Here is an 11,368-nt window from a genome sequence, read left to right on the forward strand (position 1 = left end):
GGCGGCATTGGGTGGAGAACTGCTGTTAGTTTGTGCTGTGTTTATTGTTAAGGTTGTGTGGATTAGCACTGCAGCACCCAGTTTCTTTTCATATGATCAACAATATAGCTTTAAGATGAGTTAAGTACCCGCGGTGAGTACGGCCTCAGCCCGCATTCATGCACATTCATGGCGAGCAGTTAAAAGAAGCTGTTCCGCACTGAGCCGGAGGCTTGGTTAGCTTTAAAAGCAGGCCACTAACTGTTTTTGTTAATTCGCCAAAGAATCTGTGTGTGTGTCTGCTTTAACTGCTGGATTGCAAGAGCTCGTCGGAAGACATTGGGACAGTTATGGAGTAGCTCGGTGTGTAACTTTGCTGTAGCCGCTGGTTTGTGGTGCTAACAAGCACCGCACTGCGGGGAAGGACAGAAACCGTGCGCCAGTGTGGAGATACAGCGCACACGGACTGACGGCCGGAGGAAAGACAGCGGGGAGGGAGGACCAGCTTCAGAGATGGGAGGGAGGGAGGGAAATTTAAAGGGAGCTTTGGTACCAACTGTTATAATGTTGTAATACTGTATTTATTTCCATCTCCTTTTATCTCAGACTTGCCCTCATTTCACTGCTTGGGATGACAGCTGGTGCTACAGTGGCCAGCAGCGAAGGAATTTATGAAGGCACAGAAGAAAAGATGAAAGAAAAACCATGATGCCGCACACAAACTGATCCCACCCACCCCTCTGCCTCTAAGGAAAACCATCATCTGCCACCAGGTTGATCTGGTAATGGCCAACTCAGTGGCCCTAGTCGTCCAAGCAGAGCTTTTGCCAGCTCAGTCCACCACGTCCCTCTCACCTTTCCCGTCTCTTCTTGGTTCGGGGGAGGATGGCGAGGATGAACGGGAGAGAGGGGAGCTGGTGGAGGGAGAAAAAGGGGGAGTAGAAGGTGGCGAGGAAGTGGTTCTGGACATGGTGTCATCGTCAGTGTCCGGGTCAGTCCCGCAGCCAGAGCAGACGGATCATCCCTTCCAGTGTCTGGACTGTGGCAAGAGCTTCAGGTGGTCATCCAGGCTGACCCACCACCTGCGGAGCCACAACAATGAAAGGCCCTACCGCTGCAACCTCTGTCCCAAGGCCTTCAAGGGCTCCTCTGCTCTGCTCTATCACCAACGGTACCCACACTAAAATTATATTAATATTGAGGATTCACATATTAGGAAGTTCATGACCAGTTCTGATGTCTAAAATAATGTTTTGCTGTAGCTTTCTTCCGGTTAAAGGGTTGTTTTTCCTTCTCACTGTCACCAAGTGCTATCTCATAGGCAGTCATCTGATTGTTGGGGTTTTCTCTATATTTTTGTAGAGCCTTTACCTTACAATATGAAGCACCTTAAAGCATCTGTTGTTGTGATTTGGTGCTACATAAATAAAATTGAATTGAACATTTTAGCTGTTAGCAGATACCAGTGATGTTTTCCAGTTTGTTTTCTTCTGTTAATAATTCCAGTCTTTGTACCAGGAGGAGTAAAAAAAACAAACCCAAAACTGTGTTTCATAAAAAGATCAGCATCTCCTTGCTCTTTATGCTATGTTTGAACATTTAGTCACCCCAAAAAACCACAAAAGGCAAATGTAAATGCATATATGTTGGTATGAGTCAACAAGGCTAATATCAGCCGATATCCGTATTTGGCTGTTATATCATTAAGTTTGATACTGTTACAGTTTTGTCTTTTAAGGCTAATACGGTTCTGCACTAACAAATTTAGTCATTTAACCTCCCTCACCTGCACATCTCAATGTGTCCTCATTAAATATGTTTGCCAAAGGTGGAGTCTGCTAAGCAAAAAAAAAAAAATCACCCTTTTTCTTCAATCAGCAGTCATATTATCAATAAACACTAGTGACCCGGTATTCTGACAAACCATCCTACTTTGGGAAAACGTCCTACCGTAAGTAGTTTATGCATATTTCTGCTGTCACAGAGTAATTCCAGCACAAATTTAAGTGGGTATGATGGTTTGCCACTTAACTTTGCCCATCAGAGTATGCCTGTAGCTCATAATTATAAAGCCAGGACGGTTTGCCACTTCATTTTACCCGTCAAAGTATGCTTGTAGGTAACATTCACAAAGATAGCATGGTTTGGCACTTCATTTTACCTGTTAAAGTATGCTTTTAGCTCATATTCAATTCAATTCAATTCAATTCAATTTTATTTATATAGCGCCAAATCACAACAAAAGTCGCCTCAAGGCGCTTCATATTCACAAAGGTAGGATGGTTCGCCACTGAATTTTAGCTGTTAAAATATGCTTCTAGCTCAGATTAACAAAGGTAGGACGTTTTGCGACTAAATTTTAGCTGTTAAAGTATGCTTGTAGGTCACATTCACAAAGGTAGGACGGTTCGCCACTTAATTTCGTGTTGTGCGCATGCGCACAAACAACGAATAGGATGGTTTGTCAGGTAGGATGGATTCCCAGAACACCGGCTCATCCCATAACATTTCCTCCACCATGTTTTACAGATAATGTGGTAAACCTCAGATCACAGCTTTTTCTCTTCTTCTCAGTGTCATCTAGGGTTGTTTTTTTTTTCCCCAGAATGGTGAAGGCTCATTTAGATTTTTTATTTTTTTTTAATCTAATGTGACCTCCTGAGTGTAATGAGGGGTTTGCACCCTGTTGTGAACGCTCTGTTCATAAAGGCATCCCATGATTGTGGACTTTGACAATGACACACCTCCTTGGTTGGATGTTGTGAAGTTGTTTTTGTAACCATGGAAATTCTGTCATCATGAACTTTAGCTGGCTTTGGATTTCTTTCAGGCTTTTTGGTGTTACTGAGTTGGCCAATGCATTCCTTCTTTTGAAGAATGAACAAAATTGTTGATTTGGCCACTCCCAAAGTTTATTTAATCCATCAGATTTATTTTATTCGTTTCGGTCTAATGATGGCCTCCTTCACTTCCATCGCCATCTCTTTGAACCTATTCTATTAGGATATCCAGTGAAAAGCTACGAAGTGCAAATTCAGCACTTGTGATCAACTCCAAATATTTTATCTGTTTAATTTATCACGAGTTAAAATCCACTGTGGAAGTGTACAGAGGCAAAAATACCAAATTATGTCGCTGTCCAAAAACCCTAATGGACTAACTCTATAACAGGGGATTCAAGAATTGTCTGCTACGTCTTTGTTTCAATCCTGATGGTGTTTTCATGTTCGCCATCTCATATCTAACTCGATGATGTACATTTCAAATACAGAAGACGTTCTGCAGTCAATTGGCTTCTACAGCTAAAATACAGATCCATTAATATTTTAATTCCTGCGATCAGGAATACAGGAATAGCATGTCATGTAAACAATATTTAATAAACCCAGTTTACTAGAACTGACCAGGAGATTAATCAGAAGCAGTGAGTGATTAGGGAATGAATGAGAAGAGGACTGAATATCAGCAGGAAGACATACAATCTAACCAGCACCTCCCAGCCTTCCTTTTTCACATCTTAAATCGGGCCACAGTCAGGTTGATGGAAAGTGTCAAAAAGGCAAATTTCAATGTAAAATAAAGAGCTAATTTCTGACATAAAACAAGATGTTATACTATACGATGCATAGCAAAAGAAATTACTTAGATATGGGTTTGATTGTATTTTGCACAAATAATGATGTCATATGATTAACCATGTTTTCCTCCTGAATAGTTACCTTTATTTTGCAGGTCACACTCAGGGGAGAAGCCTTATAAATGTCAGGACTGCGGCAAAGCCTTCAAACGCTCTTCTCTTCTCCAGGTGAGACGCCAAAAAAGGTTTTTTTTGTTTGTTTGTTTTTTTCAATGTTTACAAATGAGATATTTCACCATATCGGTTTCTGCCCAGGTCCACCAGAGTGTCCACACTGGAGTGCGTACCTTCTTGTGTCCCTACTGCCCCCTTACTTTTAAATGGAGTTCTCACTACCAGTATCACCTGCGCCAACACACAGGAGAATGCCCATACCCGTGTGACACTTGTCCGAAGGCCTTCAAGAACTCGAGCAGTCTGCGGAGACACAAGAATGTCCATCTCGGTCTCAAACCTTACACCTGCACAGTGTGTAACAAATCCTTCACGCAGTCCACCAACCTGAGGCAGCACATGAGGATACATACAGGCGAGAGGCCCTACATCTGCGGTGAGTGTGGACGAAGCTTTACTCATTCGTCAAACCTGGCCCTGCACAAGAACTCGCACTCCAACCTAAACGCAGGTGGGAAAGAGGGAAAGAGGGGCGAGGATGCAAGGAAGAGAAATGAGGTAGTGGAGGTGGTGGTGGGGGGAGAGGAAGTGACATCATCAATGTTGACAGACATGGTGGGATTTGTGAGCCAGGAAGGAACTGATGGAGTTGGGGTGGGGATGGAAGAAGTGTTCCTGTCAACCACTTCCTCTGGCCAGAATCCAGGCCTTCTCCCCCAGCTCACCCTCACTTCTTCTGGGGAGAACATGTGCACATCTAGAGCCATTGGGACAGAGGTTCACCTGAGTACAGACACCGGAGCCAGTGTGCTCTTGTACAGCTGTGGCAGCTGCAGCCACACTTTTGGCACACGGACAGACCTAGAGGAGCACCAGGCCATTCACATGGCTCCAGAGGAAGATGGGGTTGGTGGAGGGGCAGGGGTCGGCTCTGGGATGGAAGTTGGGGATGGGCTGGTGGGAGCTGGACACCTGCTTGCTGACTTTGAGGAGGTGGTGGAAACTACCACAGTGGCTGAAAGTGGACACACGACAGAGGTGCTCCTTGGATTGTCAGAGGGAGTAGATGGCAGCAATGCAGTAAGTGATGGGTTCAAACGGATAAATGCACATTGCATAAAAATATTTATCTCAAAAACTGCCAACATCACACATTTCTTTAAATGCTTTAAAATTTGTAGTTGTACAATTAAGCCCAATTTAGATCCTACAAATAGTAGAAACACATTCATAATAGTGGTAGAACCGATTTGAAATAGGGCGTTAGGCAGAAAAACTGTGATAACCATGAATTGTTGGTTGTGCACTTGAAACCGCTGTCAGTCAACTCATAGGCTGACACAGGTTTTTGCAACAAACTTTGCGATTGGCTCATCCTGTAACTGTTGCTGCAGCTTATGTGTCGTCTGAACATGATGTTGGTGTGTGAAGGCCACAAATGATCAACACCCAAACAAGCATTGTTAACATGAACCCAGTGGTATGCAAAATAAACTGGCGTGAATTCAAAAGGTTTTCCCTGTTAGATAGTGTAGCTTCTGTTTTTTATGTAATGTGGGGCAGAAGTATAAGTACTCTTAATTAAAATATACTTTGAATTGGAGCAAATAAAAGTCCCTATAAAGCCAATGAGTTCAGTTTGAGGACATATATTTTTGATATGTATTACTACTTCCTTTGGTTTGTCCTCAGAATGTCGGCACCACCCAGGCCCAGTTTGACCTGTTACAGAGCTTCACTGAGGTGACTCAGAGCTCTGAGACCGTTCAGCCAGAGGCCAGAACCACATGGGCAGGGCTGTCATGTGGCTACTGCAATAAGACCTTTAAGACGAGCGGAGGCCTCAATAGACATGTATCACTGGTGAGAATGACTGTTGCAACTGTTCTACTACTAACACTTTTGTACAGATTACAAAACCTACAGCAAGACTAACATTTATCCATCTTAAAGGTCCTTTTGTTAGTGTTAGTATAAGTGTGTCATATATCAAGAATGGGACTTTTATGGATTGTTTTATCATGCCCATGCTGTGTCTGTAGCTCTACATGAAATCTAACAGGCCTTTCCAAAAGAGCCCTCCAGCTCTCTATGAACTGTCGGTAACAAAAAAAGTCCAAATCGCACACATTTAAAACCACAATCCAACTCAGTACAGTGATGCAGTCATGCTGAAGTCACTATGTTAGATAAAACACAATGTTTTCCTGCAGTTGTGTTACCATTTCCAATAGTACATTAATTTTTAGCTAATTTTTCACTCGTTTGTGTTTGGGAATGCTAAGAAATAATCCAACTAATTTTAAGTGGCACTGTAGGTGATATAGGGAAAAAAATGCACCCCACTCCCAGTCCTTGTTTATTGGTCTGAAACTGGTCTTCGAGTTTCCATAAGTTCCGATTTCCTCCAAGAATGTTTTCTTTTCCTGCTGAGGGAACATTGCCACCAAAAATAAAAGTAGCGCATTGGAGTGCACGAAGACTCTTACATGGTCTTGCAGTAAGCAACAGGAAATTTAGTGTCATTTATTGCTTTTCTTGTGGCTGAGATGTTTTAGAGTCAGAGCTGGCAGTGCCAAAAAGGAAAAAAGTTGGATCGTTGGTGTAGGTGGGACTAAAGAGTTGTGGCATCACAACATTATGAAAGTCTTCATAGCTTGTGTTCAAGGCAGTTTCTGAGTGAACTGTGTGCATTGCTCTCTGGGTTCTGCATTTTCTATAATGTACTAATATTTATTTAGATCAGTGCTTTCTAATAAAAAAAAAACAACAACTATCAAATGAACTACCTCCTGTTTTCATTTTCTTTTTTTTTTCCCTCCAGATGCACTCTCTTTCATCACAGTCCCGTTCCCAGTTCAGCTGCTCTGCCTGCGACCGCTCTTTCCCTCTTCTCTCCTCGCTCCTCACACACCAACACTCCCACACTCCCGAGCAGCGTCTCCTGGCTGAGGCAGAGGCCGAAATCGTGTGCCCTCCATCGCTTTCCTTGTCTCTCCCGCTTCCCTCTTCTCCGAGCCAGGCTGACAAGCAGCAGGAGGACCAGAGGGAGATTCATGTCGACATCATAGCCGTTGGAGAGGAACAAGAGGAGCAGCCAGCAAAACCAACCAAAGCCCACAAAAAGACGGGATCTAGCAAGAGCACTCCTGCTGGAGGTAAAGATAATTAGAAAGAAAGCAGATGAGGCATAAAACTGTGCTGATATTCAGTCTCTTTTTTTTTTCTATTTTTTTAAAGAACTCCTTATTCTGCTGTTCTTTTTGTTGTTGTTATTTTTAAACTCGTGTCTCACATGTTCACACAGAAAGGCCATACCGCTGTTCAGAGTGTGGAAAAGCCTTCAAAGGTTCATCAGGGTTGAAATACCACATGAGGGATCACACTGGGGAAAGGCCCTACCGCTGCACGGAGTGTGGAAAGAGCTTCAAGAGATCATCACTGCTCTCTATCCATCAGCGGGTAAGGCTCACTCTTCTGTTCCACTCAAATAAATCAAATAAGGTTTTAATTACCAAAATAATTTTCTTGATGTGAGGTTTCTTGATTGTGGTCTGTGTGAAACTCTACATTCCACTTGATTAGGTATTTTAGCTCTCATGTAATTACCTCTGGAGATGAATGCAGTCTACATCAGACAAATGCAAACAGCAAAAGGAAAAAAAATATGGTGTAAGTTATTGGTCTCTCATGACTAAAGTCACTGTCACTCAGTGCTTCAGTTGTAACAAGCGTTCATATTTTGATGTTCCCTGTGATGACTTCCACTCTTTGTCAAGCTCAGTTCTAGATTCTTCTTTTGGTAGGACACTAAAAATTAACTCCCCCCTTTTTTAACATATATCTTACCTAGGTGCATACAGGTGTACGGGCATTTCAGTGCCCTCACTGCCCACTCACCTTCAAGTGGAGCTCCCACTACCAGTACCACTTGCGGCAGCACACAGGTGAGAGGCCATATGTGTGTAAAGAGTGCGGCAAGTCCTTCAAGAACACCAGCTGCCTGCGCAGACACAGTCAGATGCACTCTGGTCTGCGGCCTCATACGTGCTCCATCTGCTCCAAGTCCTTCTCCCAGACGTCAAATCTGAAACAGGTCAGTGCAGCTGCAGTGTCATGTTATAAAATGTTCAGTTTTATCAACTGATTTCATAACTTCTTTTCTTTTCTTTTTTTTGGTTACTATTTTTCTGAGAGCAGCATGAACGCACGCATTCAGGCGAGAGACCTTTTCAGTGCACCCACTGCAGTAAGAGTTTTACTCATTCCTCCAACCTTCAACTCCACCTTCGCACACACTCCTCACGCAAGGACTACAAATGCCCCTACTGCTCGAAGGAGTTTGTCATGCACTCCTACTTGCAGAGGCATATCCGCACCCACGGCACTGGCGTTTCCCTGCCATGCCCAGGTGGTGGAGGTAAAGACGGCGTGGCTGTGAAAGCCAGTGTTGGAGGAGTAACCACCACCACAACCCTGCTGAACCCCATCACCCTGGAAGCCTCAGGAAACAATGGCAGTCTGATTGTATCCCAACCAGCACTTAATATTCCCCCCAACACCTCCCAGAACTACTTCATGATACAGACAGCAAGCGGCCTGCAGCTCATTCCTCTGTCAACGCCTACGCCAGTCCAGCCACCACCTCCTCCGCCACCACCGCAACGGTCCCAGCCTCAAAACTTCCTCCTCTTGCAGTGCCCCTCCAACAACGGCAGCCAGTCCAGTCTGATTCTCCTCCCCACAGCAAACAACCCTCCACCAGCTCCAGAGCCTCAGTCCCTCCCCATGCTTCAGACTATCCAAGCATTCCAGCCTGTGCTTAACCAAAACCAGACTCAGATACCCCAGTTTCCATCTGTATCACAGCAACAACAAATCATAATTACTAACAACAGTAACAATGCACACACTCCAGTTGCCACACCAATGCACAACCTCTCAGCCAGCTCCCTACTTACGAAGCCGATACTGGGGAAGAGCACACGGACTGCACGAGGCAGACGGGGGCGCAAACCAAAAGCTACACTTCTGAAATCAGCCCCAACCCCAGTCAGTCACACTGCAGGCGGAGCTGCTGCAGTAACAAACTCTAATGTGACCAGTGGCACCCAGACTGTTACTGCTGCTAATACTACCACAAACTCATCTTCTCTACCCACAACATCTGACACCATTACCCCGACTCTGTCATCCCCTGCCACTGTAGCCCCCATAGCGGATACCTCAGGACCCTTGCCGACTGTTACCATGGTTACACCAGCCACCACAGTAGCTGCAGCATCAGATTCTGCTCCTGTCCCTGCAGAAAGGAAACCTCATTCCACTGTGGAGCAAATGAGGACTGGGGAAACTTTGTCAGGGAAAGAGTTTGTGTTGTGTTTTGATAATGAAGAACAGGCAAAGGAGGGGATGAATATCGGGGAGGCCGGGGAGTCATACGTGCTGCAGTTTGAAGGGAATTCATCTGGGGAGGCAATCGATGAAGGAATGGGTGGAGAGGGAAAGTCACTCGTGCTGCAGTTCAAGACAGATGTGCCAGGTGAAGAGGAAAAAGGGGTAGATAAGGGAGGGATGATGTCACTCCTGCAAGAATGGAGTGGAGAAAAGCAGGATGGGAGACAATCGGGAGGGGATGGCAGCCAGGGGGAGTCGTATGTCCTTCATTTCCACACTGACACACAGGATAGTGGTTCAACCAGTGCTACCTTCAGCCAAGGGCAGGACAACAGCCTGCAGCTTTCGTGCACATCTACCCAAGGCTTAGTACCCCTTAATGGGCAGGAGGTGGTGTTTGAGCTGGGGGGTGAGACCAAGCTGGAACAGGAAACTGAGGAAGGCATGCAGATGATAGCCCTGATAGAAGGTGAAGGAGGAATGATAGGAGAGGAGGGCCGAGGTTGCAGTACTGGAAGTGGCACAGTTACTGAGGGTGGAGGAGGAATGGAAAGTATCTTTCAGCTGGAAAGTGGAGATGAAATTGTAATAATTGAAGTCAGCACCAGCAGCTTAAGAGAAGGGGGAATGGAGAGAGAAGGGGACGGGGAGATCCCACAAAGTAGCGAGGTGAAATATGAAGGTGTAACAGCAGAGGCCAAGGAAAAGTCTACAAAGGAAGTGAACTCTGCAGTCAGCTCAGAGGAAGACGCACTGAATGGACCTAGCTCTAAACCTAAAGAGGTGCAGTTCTCTAACTGAGAACGGTGTGCATGTTAGAGACGAATAAAGCGTATGTATGAGTAAATGCCTCACTTTTTGTGGGCTGTTTGTTAGCACTTTATAGTCAGTTGAGTTCTCATGCAAGTGAGCGAGGACATGCAGTTAGATGAGTACTGTGTTGTAATGCCATGCCAAATGTTATACATTTAAATAGGCTGTACATGGACCTCAGAATATTCCTAAAGATTAGTTTAAATGATACTGTCGTTGGCAGTTTTATTAAGTAAATATGTTTTTTGTGAATAAATGTTGTATATTGCCTACTTTCTTCACAATGTTAATAGTAACTAATAATTAATAAATCTGTTAATACCTTTTGTCATTTGGATTTTTAATTATTTTTACTACTTGTAGGTAGGGTGTCCACATCCCAACAAACAAAATGTTGAACAAAGAGTGTGTTAATATTGTTTAGTTGTATTTCACCTGCTGTTTAGTTTCAGTTCAGGGATACATCCAGAGTTAAGCACGTCCATTTCTGAGGTACATACAAGCCACAAGGCAGGATGACTGGTCAGGTGTCAAATTCATTTCAGTTCATGGACTGCATGCCACCACTAAAGGCATAAAATTAATAAGAGCAACCCTTTTTTTTTAAAGTAATAGTAAAAGCCCACATCGCAGCACCACAAATAGCCTTTGATTATACACTCACACGACTATTTCTTAGATATACCTTGCAAGTACTGAGTTAGACCCTCTTTTGACTTCAGCACAGCCTTAAATCTTTGTGGCACAGATTCAACAAGGTGCTGGAAACATTCCTCAGAGATTTTGCATCACAAAAATGCATCACAGATAGCATCTGCAGATTCATCGGATGCATGATGTAAACCTCCTGTTCCGCCACAAAGGTGCTCTGTTGGATTGAGATCTGGTGACTGTTGGGGGCCATTTGAGTGCACTGAACTCACTGTCAGGGTCAGCAACAGTCCACATAAATGTGATGGGCAATCAACTTTGATGAGGGTCATTTGGCTAAAGTCACTTTGCTATTTCAAATTTTTGCTTTTAAAAATGATATGCTCCAGCTGCAGAAATGGGCAGTTGATTGTGAACACACAATATCCATATTTTCAAGTAGTGTCATGCTTTAACACTAGCACACGTTGATGAATGACCTGCTTATGGTGTTAGTGAGACATGAGAGTTACTTCCCAAAACGTGACTTGCAATAAATCATCCGCTCATCCGCACCAGGATTGCTACACTAAACTACTTTGAACTGAATAATTATTCAAATTCAAATTTTATTTGTCACAACCATACACAGTATGACATGGGGGTGAAATCCTTGTAGCTGTACAATGCCCGACCATTAAATGACAGAAGAAAAGTTTTACAATATTTACAATTTACAGTTTACTACAAAATTTACAAATTAACTTAGGAATTTACAGGAAAGAATGTGCAAATAGC

The 11,368-nt window shown here is 43.9% G+C and overlaps 1 protein-coding gene across 1 annotated transcript; it reads left to right on the forward strand.

The window, feature by feature from the left end:
- On the forward strand, positions 1 to 10,263 carry znf628 (zinc finger protein 628). The gene is made up of 9 exons (XM_085291834.1): positions 1 to 133; positions 586 to 1,150; positions 3,712 to 3,784; positions 3,872 to 4,810; positions 5,423 to 5,593; positions 6,555 to 6,888; positions 7,038 to 7,192; positions 7,584 to 7,826; positions 7,931 to 10,263. The coding sequence occupies exons 2-9, from the start codon at positions 765 to 767 to the stop codon at positions 9,926 to 9,928; spliced, it is 4,299 nt and encodes a 1,432-aa protein (XP_085147960.1). The 5' UTR covers positions 1 to 133; positions 586 to 764; the 3' UTR covers positions 9,929 to 10,263.
- The last annotated feature ends 1,105 nt before the right edge of the window (positions 10,264 to 11,368 follow it).

Source organism: Mchenga conophoros, linkage group LG11 (genome assembly GCF_057382185.1).
Source record: "Mchenga conophoros isolate Kocher_MC1m ecotype Shallow Benthic linkage group LG11, M_conophoros_male_GT1.1, whole genome shotgun sequence".
Classification (NCBI taxonomy): Eukaryota; Metazoa; Chordata; class Actinopteri; order Cichliformes; family Cichlidae; genus Mchenga; species Mchenga conophoros.

What these genes read in the sequence shown, in the direction of transcription:
- znf628 (XM_085291834.1), top strand. Translation starts at nt 765, where the DNA reads ATGGCCAACTCAGTGGCCCTAGTCGTCCAAGCAGAGCTTTTGCCAGCT. An exon ending in GAGTAGATGGCAGCAATGCA is followed by an intron (nt 4,811 to 5,422) that starts GTAAGTGATGGG and finishes GTTTGTCCTCAG; the next exon opens with AATGTCGGCACCACCCAGGC. An exon ending in AGACGTCAAATCTGAAACAG is followed by an intron (nt 7,827 to 7,930) that starts GTCAGTGCAGCT and finishes TTCTGAGAGCAG; the next exon opens with CATGAACGCACGCATTCAGG.